Here is a 24,653-nt window from a genome sequence, read left to right as displayed (position 1 = left end):
AGCTATTTAAAATGTAGTGAAGTAAATTACTTCCAACAATATGTACTTAAGTAAAAGTAAAATTACTGATTTTAAAAATTACTCAAAAAAGTACAAGTACACAAAAAACTACTCAATTACAGTAACGAGAGTAAATGTAACTCGTTACTTTCCACCCTTGGCAACAGGCCCCTGCTCCCTCAGGTAAAACCCAGCCAGACAATCAGGGCAGGCTTCAGGTGTGTTGTGGTTGAGCTGTTTTGCAGTGAAGATTATCACATGTGGAAATTTGGAAATGTGTTAGTACTTAAAGTGCAAGACTTAACGTTATAGATTGCAGTGTGCATTGGTGTGATGTGGGAACTTAACCCCTACTCTGTAAGTGATTGCCTGCGGAACAAATCCTGAGTAGGGTGAGGTGGGAGAAGATACGATCATTTGTCAATTTCTGTGATAAAAAGACTTTCTTCCTTACATCATTTCCTGTCATCACTTATGCTAGAGACCTGTAGTGGGTGTAACAATTATATTTTTAATTTTTTTTTTTGTTTACTTCAGAGCCCTTGTTCGATTCTACGGCACAGCACTGGTTTCCTTTAAGGGGCGTTTCAGGAAGTGTGTTATAAGGAGAGTTACTGTCAATAGCTTCCCAGACTGTTGTTAGTCCCACACTTTGAAGAAGTATCGCCATCTAGTTTCGATCATATTCTAGTTGTTGAACAGATTATGGCTGCTGTGGAGACAGATGTGCTCGGGGACTCGTCGCACCCTATGAAATGACGCTGCCACGATGCTTTTCGGTGTCCTGTGCTTTCTAGTCGTCGTCCAAGGTAATTAGTTAGCATTAACTTAGCAGTTAGGGTTTCGTATTACAGCTAACCTACTTCTCTGTGCTCTGTGTTGTGAGGCAACATCCCGTGTGTGTGTGTGTGTCTGTGTGTGTTCGTGTGTGTGTGTGTGTGTGTGTGTGTGTGTGTGTGTGTGTGTGTGTGAGAGAGAGAGAGAGAGAGAGAGAGAGTCAGAAATAAAACTGAGGTGTCCTCATGTAATCCATGCCAACGTTCGCTAAAACCCACACACAGGCCTCTATAACGCAGCCTGTCTGTGTTTATTAAGGTACCAGACTAAATTTAAAAAATCACTCTTTAAAACTTCCTTTCGCGTCGACAGTGTTGAAACACGGAGGCACAACAGAACGCAGCCAGCTTCCTTTTTTTTGTGCGACACTTCCGGTCCAGCATTCTTGACCACTGTGTAAATGGGAATCGGCTTGTTGTTTACCTTGTTGAGTTTAGCTATACATTTTCTCACATTTTCACATCACTATATCACCGTTTAGACTAATCTGATGTTTGTAAAGTCTATAAACACAATGATTGAACCAACATTACTATTTCTGTGTGTGTAATTAATAACATGGTTATCGTAGATAATAAACCGACACCGGGAGGTTTTTAACAGATGATGTCCTGATGTTAGCTTTGCTGCTGCTGTTAGCTGACCCTGTCAGCTGCAGCCACTGATGCTTTCTAGACATCCTGATTTCCCAAAACTGAATAAATACCACACATAGCAACACAAAACTGCTTTGCTAGCTCAATCCTGTTGTAACGGCTGGATGGTTGATGCGTACATGCTGATTCGGGTGCTATCAGAGCCAATCCGCGCATCACTATGGCTTAATAATTACTCAGTCAAAAAAAAAAAAAAAACCCGTCCTGTGTTAGAAGTGTATGTCGCTGACAGAAAGAAAGAAAGAAAGAAAGAAAGAAAAGGGAAGAACGAGACAGAAAAGCAGCGTACACCTCACATATTTATTTCTCACAGTTGCGCACACATTTGGCTGGCATGCAGACGCACAGTCTGTGTGTCTGTGTATCGAGGGTGCGAGCCGCAGCTGCTCAGGTAGAGAGGCTGTGTAGCCCGGTGTGTTTTTTCGCTGATTTGGTTCTGTAGGTTCTCTGCTGGTACACTGGAGACGGGGATCAAGCAGTTTGTCTCACTCGGGATAGACTGCGCTTTTTTGGTTCATAGTTTTTGATTGACGTGCGATTTATTTGCGTTTAGAGGGAATTATTTTTATTGGCAATTACCGGATAATGGAAACGTGGGCACAGTTATCTATATAAATACACAGACTAACTAATTAACTAACTAACTAACTGATTGACTAACATAAACAATTGAAAACTGAAAAAAAATTAGCTTGCACCGTTAGCTCCAGTGTTCCGGATTTACTCGCGACCCTGTTAACTGGCAGCCTTCAGCCGAATGCGTCTATGGTTGTCGTAGTGACAACAGCTGTTTTCAACCAGACATGTATGTGTGTGTATATATATATATGTATATGTGTATATATGTATATATACATACATATATATATATATATATATATATATATACACATATACACACACACACATATAGGTCCGTACGCCTCCTATGTGCAACAAGCTAAAGATTTAAGTTGCACAAATATACAATTATCAACACACACAGTTTTCATTGGTCAAAAATGTATTTCTGCTAATATGATTATGAACAAAGCGGTCTGTTTTATACCGGTATTAAGTTAGTTTGATATTGGACATTCACATTTGTTTGACATTCAAAAGACAACAACAAACAACAAATATATATAGCCGCGAGCGGCAATCTGTGGGTTCTAACCTGTTCTGCCCCAAACCAGCCATTGTGACCCTCACCACCCACCGTGACCCTCATCTGCCGTAGTGCAAGACATTCCCCACTCTGTCCCTGAAAGCTCCAAGCAATACATAGTCTTTCCAAGTCACACATTTCTTGAAATCGGGTTTTCAGCTAGCCTACATGCTAATAACATTTCTGGTATACTTTCACATAGAGACTCCATCTGAGAGCAAATGCATTGGCTAGGAAGATGCAACAAAATGATGTTAATGATTTTTTGGAATGAAGTCAAGAATATGAATCATAGTAAAATACCTTTGTCCTCCAGTATGGAGGGGGTAAGTGGCAGTGTAAATATTATGGAATTATGCAGAAGACATTACATGGAGCTTTTTAACTGTGTTAAAAGTGATGTTTTTACTGTTGGTGATGTATCTCATGATAATGTGGTCATAAGGCCTGATGATATAAGTTACGCAATTGGGAAATTGGCTTTAAACAAATCCTGTGGCCTTCATCTGATCTCTGCAGAGCATTTGAAATTTTCATGAATGAAATTTTCATTTTCAAGAATGAATGAATGAGTGAATGAATGAAGTAGAAAATTTCACATGAAATTTTGAGTGTGCCTGATGCTCGCTGCCAACTAGTATCCCCATACCAATATGCTAATTATTAATAGCAGTAAATGTATCACTGTGTGTGTGTGCGTGCATGCCTGAATGTGTGTATGTTCACGTGCTGTCGCGCATTTGTGTATGTGTGAGTCTGTTTGTATGTCTGTGTGTATGTTCACTTACAGATAGAAAAAACAGCTTAACTTAACAGCTAAAAAAGACTGCAATCTAAAATGTCCAAGATGGACACAGAAAGACAGAGACAGACAGACCCAGACAGGCAGACTGACACATATGTAATTGCCTCTGTATGATGAGGCTTTAACTGCAAAGAAGTCAGGTTGCTGAATTATTCAAATTTGACTGTGCTGTGACACACAGACGATTGGCCGAACGGCTGGAGTTGATTCAGCCAATCACCAGTTGGCAATGGCACAGTCAAATTTAAATACACCAAGAAAAGGCAGAAACTGAGCCAAAAGTTCCTCTCAAACTCCAAGTGTTTAATGAAAAACCCTAAGTGCTACAGCTACAAAAAGCACACCATGAGCGAGAGGACAGGATGCGGATCACAAAGGTGTAAATTTCATTTCTGTGGTGTGAAAAATGAGGCCAGAGCCATGATGGACATAAGTGGAATGGTCTGCTTTCTTCCAGAAATTTGGGCTCTCACTTAACATGGGAGTGAATGGGGCAGTTGGTTGGACTTGTTGTCCTTTTAGACCACCTGCAGCCAAAACCCTAAATCCATTTTCTTCAGCGGTCGCACCTCTGCAACTGGAATGGCTTTTCCTACAATTTGGTGTACAATTTGTGTATGTAGAGTGAACGATGTGGCCGCACCAGCGAGTTTAAGAGAAAATTTCTTGATGATTTCAGAGGTGTTGTGCACTCTAGCGATGACATCACCCACTCTAACTCTCAACATTCCACACAATACACACCCATTATAAATTCTGAGAAGGGCTGAAAATTTCGTGATTTTTAAACAGCTGGTGTAGAAAAACTAAAAGAGATATGGAAAATATGAATCAGTCACTGAAAGTCGATGGCAATGTCAACATTTCAGAGTTGGAATGGAGTTTCTACGTGAATGTATGAGCTCGTGAAGTGTGGGTGAAGATGAGTGAGTTTGAAGGATTTTCTCTTTGACTTCCATTATAACCAAGTTTCAGAAAACGCTGAATATTTTGGAAAGTTTGAATGGGATTGAAAAGTTGAATCATATGTAAAAAGTCAAGGAATTGCTGAATATTTTCCAGTTTGAATGGAGTTTCTAGCTGAAAGTATGAATCGGTAGTTACCGTTTGAAATTTTGTGATTTTTGAAGATTCCGTAATTCATTTTCAATGGGAAAACGGTTTGGGGAAAAAACGGGAACATCTGGGAATGGCGGTGGCGCCCCCTATGTGCCAGTCTCAAAATCTTTTTTTGGGTGTGTTCTTGGTCCCCTTCTGATGATATTTACCCAGTTTTGTGACGATGGGAAAAACGCTTAACATTTTACAGCCGTTATTCGCTAAGCCCCGCCCTTTCCAAGGACACTTTGCGTGACGGCAGCCGTGTTTTTTGTCCGATCTTGCTCATTTATAATAGAAATGAGTGTCTTGGTCCCCCGATGCCTCATACCAAGTTTGGTGTTGATAGCACAAATATTTCAAAAGTTTATTCATTTTACTGTTTTTAACGTTATTAAAATTAGCAAAAATTCTGTAAGGGCGGCATTCATGGTGCAAGAGGCTTTTTTGTAGAGGACTATCAGAAGGATGTGTGTGTAAAGTTTCAAGTCAATAGCACTTGTGGTGCGGCGGGCAGAGCCTTTCAAGCTTTACACTCTATGTTATAGCGCCCCCATAAGGCCGATTGGGACCAAATTTTTTGAGCAGTAGTTGGATGGCATTTATTGTCCATGTACCACGTTTCATGTCCCTAGGTCCTTCCAGCTGGTCATAAATTAATAAAACGCAAATTATGACGGTTAATGACGAATAGGCCACGCCCACTTTCATCTAGCAACATGGCACTCAAGATATTAGTTAATAGCCACTCCTAGAGCATGCATACCAAATTTGGTGAAATTCCATCCAATGGTCTTTGAGATATAGATGTGTGGCATTTATAGTGCCCCCTATAGGCTGAGCTCAAAATGCTTTGGTAGGCAGCTTCAAAGTCTCATTGTGGACCCACCCACCAAGTTTGGTGATGATAGGTCAAAGGGTGTGGGAGTTATGGCCAATCAATTCTAAGCTCCGCCCACAGCCAAGATTTATTGGTCCGTGGCGGCCATGTTTTTTCACCAATCTGGCTCATTTATAATAGAAATGAGTGTCTCGGTCCCCCGATGCCTCATACCAAGTTTGGTGTTGATAGCACAAATATTTCAAAAGCTTATTCATTTTACTGTTTTTAACATTATTAAAATTATTAAAAATCTGTAAGGGCGGCATTCATGGTGCAAGAGGCTTTTTTGTAGAGGACTATCAGAAGGATGTGTGTGTAAAGTTTCAAGTCAATAGCACTTGTGGTGCGGCGGGCAGAGCCTTTCAAGCTTTACACTCTATGTTATAGCGCCCCCATAAGGCCGATTGGGACCAAATTTTTTGAGCAGTATTTGGATGTCCTTTATAGTCCATGTACCACGTTTCATGTCCCTAGGTCCTTCCAGCTGGTCATAAATTAATAAAACGCAAATTATGACAGTTGATGATGAATAGACCACGCCCACTTTCACCTATCAACATGGCACTCAAGATATTAGTTAATAGCCACCCCTAGAGCATGCATACCAAATTTGGTGAAATTCCATCCAATGGTCTTTCAGATACAGATGTGTGGCATTTATAGCGCCCCCTATGGGCTGAGCTCAAAATGCTTTGGTAGGCAGCTTCCAAGTCTCATTGTGGACCTACCCACCAAGTTTGGTGATGATAGGTCAAAGGGTGTGGGAGTTATGGCCAATCAATTCTAAGCTCCGCCCACAGCAAAGATTCATTGGTCCGTGGCGGCCATGTTTTTTGACCAATCTGGTTGATTTGTAATAGAAATGTGACTTGTCATCCCCCAAAGCCGTGTACCAAGTTTGGTGTTGATTGAATTAAAATTGTAAAAGTTTATGTCATGTTACTGTTTTTCATATTATGCAAATTAGCAAAAAATGTAGTCAGGCGGAGCTTAATGGTCCTTGAGGCTTTTTTGTAGAGCACAATGAGCTGGACCTGTGTGTCAAGTTTCAAGTCATTTGGACTTATGGTGTGAGGGGCGTGGCCTCCCAAAAAAGTCATTTTTAAGCCTTAATTACAGCGCCACCATGTGGCCAACTGGGCTGATATTTTAATAAAAGTTGATGCACATCATTTCCAATCATTGGGCCAAGTTTCAGGTTTCTGGCTCATTCCAGCTCACGGGAATTTGAGCTCAAGCGGCAGACAACAAAAAATAATAATAATAAATATAGCCGCGAGCGGCAATCTGCGGGTTCTAACCTGTTCCGCCCCAAACCAGCCATTGTGACCCTCACCACCCACCGTGACCCTCATCTGCCGTAGTGCAAGACGTTCCCCACTCTGTCCCTGAAAGCTCCAAGCAATACATACTCTTTCCAAGTCACACATTTCTTGAAATCGGGTTTTCAGCTCGCCTACATGCTAATAACATTTGTGGTATACTTTCACATAGAGACTCCATTTGAACATCAAAACATAAATTGAAATTTTACCTATTGATGCGTATTTCAAAGTTTCAATAGGAATTTTAATGTTTAAGCAATCACAGTTCCATGATCATGATAATTTTGGGAGAAATCTGGAGATAATTATAGCGCTCCCATTAGGCCGATTGGGACCAATTTTTTTGAGCAGTATTTGGATGTCATTTATAGTCCATGTACCACGTTTCATGTCCCTAGGTCCTTCCAGCTTGTCATAAATTAATAAAGCGCAAATTATGACGGTTAATGACGAATAGGCCATGCCCACTTTCACCTATGAACATGGCAATCAAGATATTAGTTAATAGCCACCCCTAGAGCATGCATACCAAATTTGGTGAAATTCCATCCAATGGTCTTTGAAATACAGATGTTTGGCATTTATAGCGCCCCCTATAGGCTGAGCACAAAATGCTTTGGTAGGCAGCTTCCAAGTCTCATTGTGGACCTACCCACCAAGTTTGGTGATGATAGGTCAAAGGGTGTGGGAGTTATGGCCAATCAATTCTAAGCTCCGCCCACAGCCAAGATTCATTGGTCCGTGGCGGCCATGTTTTTTGACCAATCTGGCTCATTTGTAATAGAAATGTGTCTTGTCATCCCCCAAAGCCGTGTACCAACTTTGGTGTTGATGGAGTCAAAATTGTAAAAGTTTATGTCATGTTACTGTTTTTCAAATTATGCAAATTAGCAACAAATCTGTAAGGGCAGCATTCATGGTGCAAGAAGCTTTTTTGTAGAGGACTATCAGGAGGATGTGTGTGTAAAATTTCAAGTCAATAGCACTTGTGGTGCGGCGGACAGAGCCTTTCAAGCTTTACACTCTATGTTATAGCGCCCCCATTAGGCCGATTGGGACCAAATTTTTTGAGCAGTATTTGGATGTCATTTATAGTCCATGTACCACGTTTCATGTCCCTAGGTCCTTCCAGCTGGTCATAAATTAATAAAACGCAAATTATGACAGTTGATGATGAATAGGCCACGCCCACTTTCACCTATCAACATGGCACTCAAGATATTAGTTAATAGCCACCCCTAGAGCATGCATACCAAATTTTGTGAAATTCCATCCAATGGTCTTTGAAATACAGATGTTTGGCATTTATAACGCCCCCTATAGGCTGAGCTCAAAATGCTTTGGTAGGCAGCTTCCAAGCCTCATTGTGGACCCACCCACCAAGGTTGGTGATGATAGGTCAAAGGGTGTGGGAGTTATGACCAATCAATTCTAAGCTCCGCCCACAGCGAAGATTCATTGGTCCGTGGCGGCCATGTTTTTGGACCAATCTGGCTAATTTGTAACAGAAATGTGTCTTGTCATCCCCAAAGCCGTGTACCAACTTTGGTGTTGATTGAATTAAAATTGTAAAAGTTTATGTCATTTTACTGTTTTTCAAATTATGCAAATTAGCAAAAAATCTGTAAGGGCAGCATTCATGGTGCAAGAAGCTTTTTGTAGAGGACTATCAGGAGGATGTGTGTGTAAAATAATAATCAAGTCAATAGCACTTGTGGTAATAAGTGACAGAGCCTTTCAAGCTTTTAATCTATGTTATAGCGTAAATTAATAAAACGCAAATAATCACAGTTGATGATGAATAGGCCACGCCCACTTTCACCTATCAACATGGCACTCAAGATATTAGTTAATAGCCACCCCTAGAGCACGCATTCCATCCAATGGTCTTTGAGATACAGATGTGTGGCATTTATAGCGCCCCCTATGGGCTGAGCTCAAAATGCTTTGGTAGGCAGCTTCCAAGTCTCATTGTGGACCCACCCACCAAGTTTGGTGATGATAGGTCAAAGGGTGTGGGAGTTATGGCCAATCAATTCTAAGCTCCGCCCACAGCCAACATTCATTGGTCCGTGGCGGCCATGTTTTTTGACCAATCTGGTTCATTTATAATAGAAATGTGTCTTGTCATCCCCCAAAGCAGTGTACCAAGTTTGGTGTTGATTGAATTAAAATTGTAAAAGTTTATGTCATGTTACTGTTTTTCAAATTATGCAAATTAGCAAAAAATTTAGTCAGGCGGAGCTTAATGGTCCTTGAGGCTTTTTTGTAGAGCACATTGAGCTGGACCTGTGTCCCCTTCGGGGTTAGAACCCTAATAATAATAATAATGATAATAATAATAATAATAATAATAAACCGGTACAATTTTAGAAGGGTTCTACCCCTTCGGGGTTAGAACCCTAATAATAAAATAAGTAATGATAATAATAAATACTAGTACTGTTAAAACAAATGATGATAAAGTTTGGCATAATGAAAGTACCGTATTGACCCGAATATAAGACGATATTTTTTCCCTTGGAAAATGCCTGAAAATGAAGCCTCGTCTTATATTCGGGGTCTAAGGAGTTACCCATGTAAACCAATAGGTGGCGCCATACGAGCGCTTTTTTCTCTGTCAGTGTTTAGAGCAGTGTGACCCTCGCGTGGTCCTGTAAACAAGTCGGCTGGAGTGGGTGTGTACTGAATGACAGAAAGCAGCCAGGGCACAGAGATCCACTTGAAAAAAAGTGCTTCCAAAGTCGGGCAGATGAATAAAAATGAAAGGAGAAGTTATGATGCGAATTTTAAACTTATGGTTGTAAACGAGGCTGAGAGAACGAACAACGTGAGGGCAGGAAAAAGATACGATGTGACTGAGTGCAATGTACGATGATGGCGGTCCCAGAAAGATGAGCTAAAAACTGCTCACAGCCAGAGAAGGAGCTATCGTGGTCCACAAACGGGTCACTTCAATGAGATTGACAGGAGGGTGTGTGATTATGTGAATGAGAAACGTAATGAAGGAATGCCCATCACGAGGGCTGTGATGCAGCAAAAAGCACTTGAGGTAGCCACAGAACTCAACATACCCCGCACCGAGTTCAAAGCTAGTATGGGCTGGTGCCGCAGAATGATGCGATGTAATGGCCTGTCCCTCAGACACAGGACAAGCCTAGCCCAGCGTTTGCCCGCAGACTTCAGAGAGAAGCTGGTGGCTTACCAGCGTTATGTCATAAACCTGAGAAAGAAGCATGAATATCCCCTGGATCAGATGGGCAACGCAGACCAGACATCTGTTTTTTTCGACATGCCCACATCTATCACCGTTCATAGACAAATCAGGATGACAAATCAGTGATGTTGAAGTCTACAGGAAACGAGAAGAGCCGCGTTACCGTCATGTTAACCTGCCTCGCTGATGGGACCAAAAAGCCATTCAAGAACAATCTGCGGAAGAACTACACAGCATGGCTCCTGACTGGTAACCATGTCCTGACACCTTCTGGAAAAATTCAGAAACCTCCTGTCCGTCTTCTCTGCGAATGGATCCGGCAAGCATGGGCAGACGTGTCCTCTGAGAGCATCATCAACGGGTTCAAGAAATGTTGCATCTCAAATGTGATGGATGGAACCGAGGATGATTTGATGTGGGAGGAGCCGGCGGCAGAGGGCGACAACGAGAGTGGGAGTGAGGAGGAGGAACCCAGTGATGCAGAGGATGCAGCTGAATGAATGTGGAGAAAAAATGCTGTTCGTGGTGTTCTTTGGATGTTAATGCTCTTACATTTTGCTGACTGTTCTGACACTGTTTGTCAAGCAAATGTACACCGTTTATTGCACAAGTTAGGCCAGTAGGCCTATGCCCGTTTTATTGCACTGCTTCATGGCATCAAACCATGAAGTGCGTTCTGCGCTCTGCCTATTTGCAGGACTATGGGAGATTTTATGATTTTTTTGTACAAGGAAATCAATAAAATGATTTTTTATGCAAACAAGATTTTGTCCAAAGAGAAAGTATTTTTTCAAATAAGGGTGTTGAAAAAGAGGGGTGGTCTTATATTCAGGGTCATCTTATATTCGGGTTAATACGGTACATCATGGCAGAGCAGTTTTCGTCATTGTACTGTGTGAGGTGACAGGTGTTCAAAGTGACTCAGCCTACACACATGACAGAATGTGCTGGTGGAAATGCTGTATCTAGATATTGATATTCAATGAACTAATCACTTGATTGACACACGATGTTAGCGTTGTGATGGTTGTCATCACCATAACAGGTTGGATTATTTCAAAAACAATATAAAGGATCTTCAAAGTGCAAAGTTTAAGTTTTTGAGTGTGGCATGTCATGTCATTGCTTACTGTGGCAGTGAATCAATTATTATGTGCAAAAGGAGGCGTCTGCGAGCTCTGGCTCGCCTACGCCTCGCATTTTGCATGTTGAGAAGCATGAGAGAGCTTGCAGACATGTTGCTGGTAGGTAGAGTGGCCAGCTTCATTTTTGGGCAATTTCAATAGTCACAGGTGCATTCAGATTTTGGTGCAGTACCTCTGCTCTGCCAGCAGATGGAGTGCCTACGAAAGCACCCCATCTGCTGGCTTGGCTGAGGTACTGCACCAAAATCCACATGTGCAGTACCTCTGCTCTGCCAGCAGATGGAGTGTTTTCCCACCAATCTTTTAGTATGTCCGAACGGACCCAACTTGTTTAGTAGGTAGGAGTAGTATCAAGTGGTAGTACATAGTAGTAGTATGCAGTATGCCAGTGGGCCTTTCGGATGCAGCCGGGGTCAAACATGGGGGGATTGCACATGCGCAGTAAAATCTGGTCGGCACTTCCTCAAAGGCTCAATAGATGGCGTGAGACCGCGGAATAAGGGTTTGTTTCATGGTCAGTTTGTATTTTTGGTTACATTTGGGAATTTATGAATGATTTGAAAATGTTTATTTTTGCAATAGAATTTAACTATTACGGCAAAATTGATAATCTGTGCTGTAGGATGATTCTCAGAATCAAAACCAATGACAACAGCCCTAGTTCTTTATCTGAGGCATTAGTTAAGGTTAGCTATTTTATTAAGGAAGAAAAACAAATTAAAATGATATTGAAAAAAGAGCTTATTGACTTATTTTGACATATTCCAGTATTCAAATATTCTCAGTTTCATTATTGTCTTGATGTCACACACCACAAAACACAGGAACAATTGCAGGACAAAAATGATTTATTTTGCGTTTTCACACACAAACAGTCACCACACAATCAACAAATGAACTAAAAGTCTGAGGAAGAGCTTTGTGCTGGAAACATCACACAGCAAAACAAGAGGTATTTGATCTGGCTCCATTTTTTTGGTTCTGGGATATGTGCATGCATGTCATTTTCACAGCTTATTATTGGGCTGTCAATGGTGGCCTGCATTGTGGGGGAGAATGACAAAGATGCAATTCCGACAACTTCAGGCAGCCGCCGTCCAAAAGTCCAAGCAGACCGCACCAAACGCACTCCTTGATCGCCTGAGCGGATCCTGCACTTTTTTATCTAGCACCCCTGCTGTCACTCTCCAGCATCGCAGCTCAAGTTACACTGTGCATGTGCAGTCCCCCCATGTTTGACCCTGTGTCTCAGCCTTCTCTTGAATAGTCTTGGTTTGAAACAAGGCTATTCAAGAGAAGGCTGAGACACAAGCCATTTCTCAATACTCAAGTTCGGCAGTTCGGACTTGTGGACTTGGCAAGTTCGGACTTGGCAAGTCCACGTGAGAGTCCGGACTTCCCGAGAACGGGAGGACGGGAGGACGGGAGTACAGTCATTTCTGCTTTTGGAACAGCAGCGAACTTGATGATGTCACCACCTCCGCTCGCCTTGGCTATTGTACTGTGTTGTATACATGCATTTAGAATAAAACAATATAAACACAGCCTAGCGTCTTTTCATAGACATTGTAAGAAATTAATATGTATATGTTTTTAATGTTTCAACATATATAACTGACATACAAAAACATATAAATAGCCAAAATATTTTCATAAAATGTCTTTTTAAAACCTTTTCCCCGCAGCTGGCTTCTGATTATAATCAAAAGTCAAGTGCGGGGGGAAAAGTTTGTGGAGAGTTGGTGGTTATTGTGATCGTGAGCACTGGCGAGATGGAAATCAAAAATCAATAACGGATTGGAGAAGGCGTCTTGGCGCAGTTATTGCAGCAGGACTGCTGTACCTGCAGGCTGAGGAGGAGGCTGCCCAGCTGAGGATGCAGATCCCAGAAAGACAGCGGAGAATGAGGATGAGGATGAGATGTGCAATGCTTGCATGTCTGTTCGATATGTTTGTCCAGTTGTGGACAAAGTACCCAGGAATATCACAACAAAGAACAAAAACTCAATCACAAGTAAAAGTGCTGCATACCAAATCTGACTCGAGTAAAAGTATCTGGGTATTGTCAGCAAAATGTAGGACTACTTAAAATTAAGTTAGAAGTACTCATGATGCAGAGTGACCCAATTTCAAGTGTTGTGATCATCATATGCATGAATATGTATTGAGTATTAATTGATCAACGTAGGCTACAGGTAAGCAACATTTAAATGTTGTCATGGTAGAACTAATTGTAACACCTTTCACTGGTGTACTAGTCTAATGTATAACAACACACAGCAACTTGTAAATATGAAACAACATATAAAACAAACTATCTGAAAAGTAACTATAGCTATCATATAAATGTAGCTGGAGTAGAATGTACAGCATTTCCCTCGAAGTAAATGGAAATACCCAAAGTACAAGTACATCAAATTTGTACTTAAGTACAGTAGCTACTTGAGTAAATATGCTTAGTCACTGTCCAAAACTGCATTTGTCTCATCATTATGCTTTCTGTCTACATTTTTATGGAGACTTGACAGTTGGTACACCTAGAAAAAACAACAGCAGTTTAATATTCAGTCTAATATTTTATTGAAGTGTTGAGTTGTAGATTGTGGTGCTGTTGAACTGTACTGGATTACACTGACAGGAGTTTCTCATATAGTCTGTCCTCACCAATATAAATGGGATCAAACAGGTCAGATGTGAAGAGGAAAAATTTATTCAGCCACACTTCAGACATCATGTAGGTATACAAATTGTATACATTTCATATCAGATAATCAATATTTAAAATGCTGCTGAATAAATACTACAATACAGACAATTAATCTTTAAATACAATAAATAAATTACAATAAATTCTTAAAATCATTATTGAATGGTAAAAACACATAGGCCTAAATAAGCAAAAGAATGCAAAGAACAATAACATGTTATAACATTTAATAATATAAGAATATATCTTAAACTGAGACTGAATGTTGCCCATTAGACATACCCGAAACGAATTACATTTCATATTTAACCACTACAGAGATATCAGTGACGAATTTAAAAGGACTACCTGAGAGAGGCTGCTCTCTGGGGCAGCCTGAGCACTCATACACACGTTTATTATCTATGAGCGCTGACACCGCTAGATGACAGCAGTGTCACCGCTCATAAACACATGAGAGCTGACACTGCTGTCATCTAGCAGACCTCAGTCACATTCAACTGGGCTCTATATTAAAACATCGACCACGGGTCTGACGTTTAAACTACGCATGAAAACACTACGTTCTATGACAGTAACATATCGGTATGGCTTACAACTGTGCGCCTTTCCCTCACTTGTCATTTTCCGATGATTGTTGTGAAATGCATGCTGGGATACCTGGCTGTCTGAAGTCCACACAAGTCTGCTCTGATGCATCCCCGGTGAAATGGGTGTGGCGAGAACACATCAGGAATTTGGACTGAACTTGGCCAGATGTGAACTTTGAATTGGAACAGTACTTGGGCTGTGACTGATGACGTGTCACAAGTCCACAAGAACACAAGTCCGCACAAGAACGCATATTGAGAAATGGCTACGGGGTCAAACATGGGGGTTTGCACATGTGCAGTAAAATCTGGTCTGCACTTCCTCAAAGGCTCAGTAGATGGCGTTAGACCACGGAATGGATGGTAAATGGTAAATGGACCTGCATTTGTATAGCGCCTTTCTAGTCATCTAGTGACCACTCAAAGCGCTTTTTACACTACGAGTCACGTTCACCCATTCACACACACATTCATACACTGGTGGCCGAGGCTACCATACAAGGTGCCACCTGCTACTCAGTTTTTTTTAACACACTCACACACCGATGGAACAGCCATCGGGAGCAATTTGGGGTTCAGTATCTTGCTCAAGGATACTTCGACATGCAGCCTGGAGGAGCCTGGGATCGAACCGCTGATCTTTCGATTGGTGGACGACCCGCTCTACCTCTGAGCCACAGCCGCCCGGAATAAAGGGGATGTGCATGCATGTCATTTTCACAGCTTATTACTGGACTGTCACTGGTGGCCTGCATTGTGGGTGAGAATGACAGAGATGCAATTCCGACAACTTCAGGCAGCCGCCGTCCAAAAGTCCAAGCAGATCGCACCAAGCGCACTCCTTGATCGCCTGAACGGATCCTGCGCTTTTTATCTAGCACCCCTGCTGTCACCCTCCAGCATCTGCAGCTGAGGTTACACTGCACATGTGCAATCCCCCCATGTTTGACCCTGTGTCTCAGCCTTTTCTTGAATAGCCTTAGTTTGAAAATAAGGTGGATAGGATATGATGTAATGCTATATGATTCATATAGAGCTTTGAGGAAAAATCGGCATAGTGAATCCATCGAACAACACTCAATTTCAATAAATTGCAATACCCTGTCATTCTTTTTCATCAGATTTGGAGGGAATTGTCTTTCGCATGTATTCTGGTATAAAGTGTCAAACATCATCTTCTCATTTACTGCTCTGTACATGTCCATTCCCTTCTGTCCCAGTACGGTCTGAGGCACCACCAGGTCCGCCCCAGAACATCCGTGTTGATAACTGGCTGCTGTCATGGACCCCTGCCACCAAGGAAGAAGATGTCACCTACACCGTTCAGTACAGCAGGTGAGCTCTGATGGTTATGGCGCCTGTTGCAACATGTGAATCAATAACCTGCATGAAAAAAAATCTGAAAGGTTCCTGTTGTCTGGTCATATGACAGGAAATTGTTGCATCATCCTTTCCTCTTTATGTTTGCTTAGATGGTGTGTGTGTGTGTGGAGACAGCTCACAGACAGTATTTTTGGCTAGTAAAAAACTGTATTTCCATTTTAATCTATCTGTAAGCAAATGTGTTACACATTGTAAATATGGTTATTGACATCATGACAGATTCTGGACATGACAGTCTCCTGTTCTGGTCCACAGCTTTGACAGCCGCGTGTGGACAGATGTACCAGCCTGCATCCATATATCATCCGATTCCTGTGATGTCAGTTCCACTAAAGCCTTGGGCGAGCACGGCTGTGTTATGCTGCGTGTACAAGCAGAGAAGAAACGTGGGCTGACCTCGAAACCAGTCAAGGCCTGTAGCAGACATGGTAGGAAACTATGAGCTAACATGTACATCAGTCTGATAACGATGTGCTCTTACTGGCAGCAGTTTAGTTTATGTTGTAGTTTGCACAAGAAGCTCTGAATGTATGCATGTGTTGATGCTGTGGTATTGTCTAAATGTAGCACTAAGGAGACTCTCAGATTGCTACAGTTGTGAAAATCCAGCATGTTACCCAGTTGTGAGTGGTCTGAGTGGTTAATACTACAAACTAATACAGGAAATTTGTGGTTTCAGTCTCTGACCAGATAACATCTACTGTCTGTTTACTGGATCTGCCTCCATATTTTATATATGTATCCGCTTGCTACACTGGATCTTTTTATTTGCTGTTGCCCCCAGAGGCTTATTGTCCCTAGACCACTAGCCAATGGGTTTGGAGATTAGGTGTTAACCACCCTAACCATGGTGTGAACCACATAGTTTGAAGCGTCCAATTCTTAGCAAGTTTTCATAACTTTGACATATCATTGTGCTAGATTGATTGTCAGTTGAGGTTTGGGTATTTGCGATGTGTTTTAGGTCTGAAAAGTTGGTGGTGGTCACTCAAGGTCTCACGCTTACTGTAACGAAAGAGAACAGATAGCGTAAATCTTAGCTGATTTAGTTAATACTCAATATATTTGTTGTGCTCTTCCAGGTGACTCCTGCACTCCTGACTTCAGTCTGACTGCAGGGCCCGGCTCCCTGACTGTACATTTGAGTAGAAACTACAGTTTGGCTCTGGAACATGAAGACCATGCAAAATACAGGGTTTATTATGGCAAGGAAGGAGAGCCCCTTAAGGTGAGAAACCTTGTTAGTGTAGCAAGATACACATGCTGTTACTTCCTGTTTAGTGTGTACTGTAGGTGATCCAAGACTATGTTCTAATTAATCTGGTTCATTTTGGAATACTGTTCGGGTGTTTGACACCAGTATTGTCAGGTCAGTTTTGTTCCCATCTCCTTGCACGTTCAACAAAAAGCCAGATCTCTACTTCTTCCTGTCATGCTCAGCAAACAACAAAAGTGTTGAACACAGCTAACATGTGACCAGCAGTGGGACAGACAGACAGGACAGGTCACTCTGCTGAGTCTCAGCTGGTTAAACCTTGTGCCTATGTACGTGTATACTGTGTTTTATAATACAGCCAAATGCACAATGACAGATAACCAAATGATAACTATTGTCTTGATGGTGGCTCATAGATGCTACCTGTTTACCAGGCTGACAAATCACTAGATATATCAAAGATATACGTTTCTTCCCTGTTCCGAAACCAAAATCAAACCCTGAAAAGTGTAGGGTTAGCTAGCTAGCTACTGAAGATACAGCCTACTGAATGTATACACATGCTGCTTTTGCTTTTTAATTATAACGATTTTAATGATTATAACAGTAAAAAAAAGGCCAACCCTCCTGTACAGGAACCAGTGAAGGAAAGCAGGGAAAATTTGCTGATATTCAACCAGCTGTGTGTTATCGCATTGTGCGCAGATGAATGTTGTTTGACTTCTTCCGCAGCCCCTCGACAGTCCAGCTGCCAGTCTGGGTGCTGGGAGCGGCATGGGGGTGAAGCTAAACACTGTTCATCTGCACACACTGTGTTACCTTGATTTTGTGGCTGTGTCAGTCTGACATCCTGAATATATCCTTCAAATGCATATTGTAGAAATTTGAGACTATTTCTCCAGGAAGTGCAGTTTGCGACAGTGGGAGCGCCTTGCCAGTCTAGCTCCGAAACCGAAAGTTTGTCGTACTTAGCAACAGTAAATAAGGGGGGCGGGCTTTAGCGAAGGGTGAATTGTAAAGTCAGCTGACAAACTAAAAATTACAAATTAATGTCAACAGCTGTATTGACTAAAACAATTGATCCCAGCCAGACATGCAGTTCATGGTCAATGCCCTCTACCCCAGGCCACCATGGCACCCCAAATGATGTTCTTTGTTTGTCAGCAATACCAGCTGTGTGTGGACATAAGGCCAAAATGCAGAGGAAAAGATGCACTTTCCAACTTATCTGGCTCAGTATGGACCTGCCACAATTCCTAAAGTTGGTGTAATTTTTAATTCATCATATCCCAACTTGACCTTTAATTGTACATATATTTAGCACATTGATGGATGGTTCCATTCTTTAGATATTAGAATAAGCTGACTATACGGGCTAAAATGATTTTAATGTTTATTTAAATGGTCTGGTGGGTTTGCACATGTGATTTTGATGCATTTTCTGGTTAAATAAAAGGGATCTTGCTCTTGAACATTAATATCTATCTCTGTAGGGATCCTTTCCATTATAGTTTTAGACACTTACAATAACAATCTGAGCATGTCAGTGGGACAAACAAGCAATTTTAGTGGAAGAACATTGATGATGCAAACATATCCTCAATGGTTACATTGCAGCCTGTTTGACCGCTGTTGGCTGCAATATTGCTCAATACTGGACCAATTTCAAAAACTGTTACCCTTTAAGGGAAGCGGAAATATTAGCCTTTTATCTGTTATGTGTTAATGTCTTCCAAACTCTGCTTGTGGTCCATCATGATAAGAGTATGCATGTAAAATATGACCTTCCACTCTTCAACAGAGTTATAAAGATGATGTCGCCTCAGTGACCATCCGTGAGCTGCAGGAGGGACAGCGTTACTGTACAAAAGTGGAGTATATCTACTTCGATGAGAGCGTCGGACCACCCACCTGTACCCAGTGTGAGGTCATCCCTAAGTCAAGTAAGGCTCATTTGTAGTTGCTGCTGCTGTTTAGAAAGTTTTTCAACCTGGCAAAAAGAACAAAAATACTGTTGAGACATTAAAGAACCAAATTGGCTGTGTTGCTGGTTTTGGCTTTGACTGTTTTCCAAAATGCACACAAGTTTCTAATCTGACTCCCTATCCTCCTGACAGCCAGTGGTTTCAGTTGGAGTGCAGTAAGAAAATCAGTTATACGGTTATGACACCCATCACAGTAAACAGTTATTACCTTGTTGCATGGTTATGCAGTCTGCCATGGTGCAGTGCAGAGCATTGACATCCAAAATTTGTCAGCTGAAAAAAAGCATTAGGACATCCAATGTTTGTATAATTATAAGGATGATTTCAGTTGACTTAGTGATTTCTTGAAGTACAGTAGGTTGTGGCCATAGACTGTATGAAATAATCATCGTTGCCACTGTGACTTCACCCATCAGTTTTTGGACTCCTGTTTTGAAGCCTTGAATTTGGCTTCATCTTGATTTTTTGGAGACAGAAGTGTCCATATTGGGACGAAAAGGTCGAATTAACAGTAACACTAGCTGCTAGCTTGCTTAGCACAGTTTGTATTTGAGTTCCACAGTCAGAAACAAATCATGGGAAATTCCACTTTCTCTTTTGAGTATGGTGTACTCACTGTTGTGGGCTTGACATGTGGCTCTGTACACTTAGTAGCAGCTTGTATTTACAGCAAAAAGAAAGAAAAACTAACACATTGTCCATGTAAATATCTCAAACCACTCCTGCAGTATAATTCTTTAATTCTTTTCAAAGTTGCTTTTTAAGTCTTAAAACTCATAAATCCTCTGAAATCAGAACATCGTAAGAGTTGTAATGGAATTCCTGTCTCGTGTATGTGTGTGTGTGTGTGTGTGTGTGTGTGTCCTGTACATTTCCCAGAAAAAGATTCAAAACTAACAGAAACAGTAGTAGCTGTGGTGCTTGTCAGCGTCCTGCTCGTTACGTTCATCGCGTACCTCCTCATCTTTCAACGTGGGAGGATCAAACAGTGGCTGCAACCTCCATACCAAATCCCAGACAACGTGAGCACTAATATGGATAAACACATTCACCGCACACCCACTAGGCCACACTGTGTACATGTATTAGATGTATCAGACTGTAAGTTAGGTAAGGATCTGTAGGACTATTTCATTGACTTTTGACCAGGATGAGAAGGCAGTCAGTGTTTCATTATCAGATCATTGTGAATATTAATGTAGCTGAAGAAGGTGAGAAACATGAGGATTTATTTACAGTCATGTACTAGAGTAATGCAGAATGATAAAGTTGGACTTGGTGGGCCATGTAGAATCAAATTTTCAGAGATTTAATTTGTTCCATTTCAAGTTTTGTCTCTTAACTTCGGCTTGACAGTGCTGGGTATAATAAATACATTAAAAAGTGTTGGTCCTGATCAGTTCACACAGTTGGGAACACAATTAGGCCATGTTTATGAGGTGGTGATGTGACCTGACACCACCACAGATATTAGATTAAAAAGACCACCTTCAGTGCAAAGTACCCTTCACTGTTAACTAGCTTTCAGCTATCCACTAGCTTTCTTTGTGTTGCAGTAGCTGTGGTGAAAATGTAAGAGATCCATTGCCAACTGAGATATGACTGTTAGCTGAATTCTTCACTGACAATATCTTAAGCAGCTGATACTTGATTTGTTGGTCAGAAATCTAATGTATCATCATAAATTAAAACATATCTTTCCCTCCAGCTATGTAATATATATTTTATCAATAATATTTGGAATTAGCTTGTTTTACAATAATAGGCCTTTGTAATGGTTGGCATAGTATAAACACATAGCAAAGCACAAATGCAAACCCATTGTGACCAATCACCATAACTTTTACAGCACAACAAGCTGATCCTGGCACTGTGCAGGTGAACTGATGAAGCTCATTAGTGCCACTAATTAGTGCAGTCAATGTTTGTCAGACGGCTGTAGACAAAGGCTCTTAGTTTCTGCTCTCTGTATGTTGTATTGTGAAACTGGTCAGATATGTGCTTAAATGTAGCAGCAGATGTCAATCTGTGCAATGTGACACACTCCCACTCCCCGTGTGGACAGGAAGTTAATGACAACATTTCAGAGTCGGAGCACCTTTTTGTTGCTGAAACAAATAACGTCAATTTAAACACAGGAAATAGACCTGCTGACAACTTTAAGTACAGATGATGTCTCCCATGCAGTTATTCACAGTGTGCATTATGCCTACAGTATCATCAAGGTAACTGTTTTATTTAAATAAGGTTGACTGTTTTTTTTTTCTACTCTAGTTTCTGCTGAAGCCTGAGCACCACCTTCCCATCTCCACCAGCATTCCCACTGAGGAGCACTGGGATGTAATTTCCTGCATTTCCCCAGAGGAGTCCAGAGAATGAAAGCCACTGTCCTCTCTGCCTCTGCACTACACTCTGGCCTTCTCACTCCGCTGTTGTAGAGATCAGATCTGTCGATTGAGCTGCTGGGAGATACACTCTGCAACCTGCTGTCCTGAAGCCATACATTTTGCTGAGATGGATTCGACTAATGATAAATGACAACTTGTCAAGTCAAAACTTAATAGCTGAGAAGAGGAGGTCTGATTTGATCTAGATTTAGCTTTCACTCTGGGAGAGAAAAGGGAGTTATAAAACGACTGAGCCACTCTCTAGACCACTAGCTTTAATAGGCTCCACGCTGTGTTACTATCCCCACTCTCATTTGGTTTCATATGCAGGGTAAGGTTTTTTCCTACTTGCCCTGCCAGGCAAGTACTTCTCAAATCTACTTGCCCCATCTAAATTCTTACTTGCCCTGCCTAAGAGGTTCTTTTTCTGGCTGTGTAGTGCATATTTTCGCTCATGACTTATATCTTATGTCAGCAGAGACACTAAGCCAACGGAGGCAGCAGCACATAAAAAAGCAGCTCACTGCAACTGGCCCCTCCGAGGACAGAAACAGGAGAGGAAATACACGATTACAGGCCTGGAGTTAAGATATTTTTAGGGCAAGGCCACTTTGGCCTTTGATAAATACAAATTTATTGGGGCGTCATGGCCAAAATGTGGGGCACCAAGGCCAAAACCAATGGCACAATAACAGTATGTGTTAACTATATTGAATGAAGACAAAACAATATATGGGTTGAAAAACAGTACTGAGTTTATTAAAACTGGGTGTGCATGACTGGGGATATATCTCGTTTCTTGTTGTTTTGATTCATGTTTTTTTAAGTCTTTGAAATCTCTTTATTCTTTTGTTATCTCCTAGTTATTAAGAAATTATTATTAGAAGAAGATTCTTTATTGTCCTTTCTCAGCACATTACATACATTGAAACAAAATTTGACCTCTGCATTTGACCCATCCTACTGTATACACTGGGAGCAGTGGGCAGCCGCAGTGCAGCGACCGGGGACCAACTCCAGTTCTTTTGCCAGTGCCAGTGGTCAGGGTCACTATTAACTAACTTTAAAAAAAATGGGGGATTGATGTTCAGTTTGTCATGACAAAAAAAATGGAAATAAAAAGCAAAGGCACTGGCATAGAGTTTCTTATTTCTAAAAGTCAAGAAAGCAGACTACTGTTGGCGGTCTGCAGTGTTCATCTGTATTCTGGAATCATGCTGAACCCTATTCTGGCACCTGGCGATTTTCATGGGGACAAACATTCAATGACATTCTGTTGAATGTCCAACCAGTCTAGATTTTATGACTGTCATGATGTTGCTGTCGTCTGATGGCGTTTCTATACCTATCTCCAACAAGTGTTTTTATGTTTTTAAACATTATGTAATGATCCTAACTTTGTACGAGGTGATGAGTTATAATCATGTGTATCGGTTAGCTGGTTGTTTTGTTGAGTTTTCTCAGTCTTGGACTGACTCACAGTAAAAGACTACTGTTAAGACTGAGAATAAACAAGAATGTTCATTGCAGGCCAGCTGGCTGCATCTCTCAGTCATCTGTGTGTTCATCTGAATCACGTTTTCTCTTTTAAGCAGTTACGGAAAATGAATGAATAAATGAACAGCTAAAGAGCAGGACATTTTTTGTTTTAATTTTTGTTTTTAAAAGAGTTCAGTCAAATCACAAAAACTAATATATATATATATATTTAACAAATTTGTGACAAAATTTGAGAGAGACAAGTCTGTGTGCATAGAAAATCTTTAAATTCAACTCGTGGAAAATGGGACAAAAACAAAAGCCTTTCAAATTTTGTAAAGTGTATAATGGACTTTGGACAGCTCTACGTACAACATGATGATCAGGCTTGGGAGAAATGGAATGGAAATTGTTAATTGTAGACTTGCTTCAGTAACAAAAAAGCTTGGTATTGTGAAGCCACTTTGCGCAGATTCAGGTACAGAGGAAGCTCAGTCACCATTTCCTTTTTACAGATGGCCAAAAAGTAAATAATCTTACAGTATTGATCTTGAAAAGCAGCAGGTCACACTTCCTCTCTACCAGCTGCTTTGCAACAAAGAATCGGTTTTCTTCTGCTTTGAACTGCTATGAAGATGGACAACGCTTCTCCACCTACCCCTGCTGTAAAAACATCCATCCATCCATTTTCATCTGCTTATCCGGGGCCAGGTCGCGAGGGCAGCAGGCTGAGCAAGGCACCTCAGAAACCCCTCTCCCAAGCAACGCTTTCCAGCTTCTCCTGGGGGACCCCAAGGCATTCACACACCCGACGATGTTTTTACACAAGACCCCCCGGGAGGGATCTTGTATAAAAACATGAAGCCAAAAATTTCCTGGATACAGCTGCTGCCATCTTGCACTGGTAATGTTGTTTGGCGGCAGAGTCTGCCCAGTATTGATCTCCGTGGTGTCGAGTTCCCGCCCATACACCCGTCCAACCTATCACAAGCAGCGCCATTGATCATGAGCACACCGACGGGCACACATAGCTGGCAATCATGACGTCAAACCCCATTTATATAGCATCAAATAACTGATTAAAATCAAGCTTATCAGGAAACAAACACATCAGTGGGACAAGAACTAACTAGAGTGTTAAAAAAACATCTTTGTATTTGAGATTTTAGCTTGGCCCCGTCCCATCTGCTAACATGGAGGGGATGGGGTTTATGACCCGTATACATGTCTATGTTTTGGAACAGCTACACAGATGGATATTGATTGTGATAGATATGATTAAGTACAGGATTCTCCAGTAAAACATTTTCTTTATTTTTCACACATTTTGAGCTCTTGACAAGTCAACAGATAATTAAAAAGGGGTAGGGAAGATGGAAAATAACCCCAAATTCCAGGGTTTTCCATCAAATTTTACCCCATGCAAGTCAAAGCTTTAGAGTAAAAGTATATCCTAAAACATTAAAAAAAAATGGCCTGTTGCACATGTCTATATGTGATAGCACGGAGTAGTCTGTTACAAGTCCTTTAATACTGTGACCACAGCAGTCTGACTGACAGCTTCACAAGGTTTGTTCTATACTTAAATACTTTAAATGGCTCCTCAAAAAATCCTGAATACTTACATCTCACTTTACAGGACATTTTCTGGTAGAAACAAAAGCTAAACAGGGACAAAATACAAGAGGATTAATGAGACTGTAAGAAACACTTCCAGGACGACAGTGACTAATTTGTCTACAGGAAACTGGGCTGAATATGGGCTGAATATCAGACCCATGAAAAAAAATCTA

General features: G+C 41.2%; 1 protein-coding gene across 1 annotated transcript; it reads left to right on the top strand.

Annotated features, from left to right (window-relative positions):
- Positions 1-582: 582 nt before the first annotated feature.
- ifngr2 (interferon gamma receptor 2) lies at positions 583-22,207 on the top strand. Its single transcript, XM_049594890.1, has 7 exons — positions 583-809; positions 15,631-15,745; positions 16,049-16,221; positions 16,876-17,021; positions 18,811-18,952; positions 19,874-20,016; positions 21,269-22,207. The coding sequence occupies exons 1-7, from the start codon at positions 770-772 to the stop codon at positions 21,371-21,373; spliced, it is 864 nt and encodes a 287-aa protein (XP_049450847.1). The 5' UTR covers positions 583-769; the 3' UTR covers positions 21,374-22,207.
- The last annotated feature ends 2,446 nt before the right edge of the window (positions 22,208-24,653 follow it).

The sequence above is a fragment of the Epinephelus fuscoguttatus genome, linkage group LG13 (genome assembly GCF_011397635.1).
Source record: "Epinephelus fuscoguttatus linkage group LG13, E.fuscoguttatus.final_Chr_v1".
In the NCBI taxonomy this organism is placed as follows: domain Eukaryota; kingdom Metazoa; phylum Chordata; class Actinopteri; order Perciformes; family Serranidae; genus Epinephelus; species Epinephelus fuscoguttatus.
Note: the sequence above shows the minus strand (reverse complement) of the source record. Positions and strands in the feature narration are given on the sequence as shown.

Excerpts from the sequence above, each read along its gene's own strand:
- ifngr2 (XM_049594890.1), top strand. The coding sequence starts at position 770 with ATGCTTTTCGGTGTCCTGTGCTTTCTAGTCGTCGTCCAAG. Across the intron at positions 17,022-18,810 it reads AGGAAGGAGAGCCCCTTAAG|AGTTATAAAGATGATGTCGC; the intron begins GTGAGAAACCTT and ends ACTCTTCAACAG. Across the intron at positions 18,953-19,873 it reads TGAGGTCATCCCTAAGTCAA|AAAAAGATTCAAAACTAACA; the intron begins GTAAGGCTCATT and ends TACATTTCCCAG.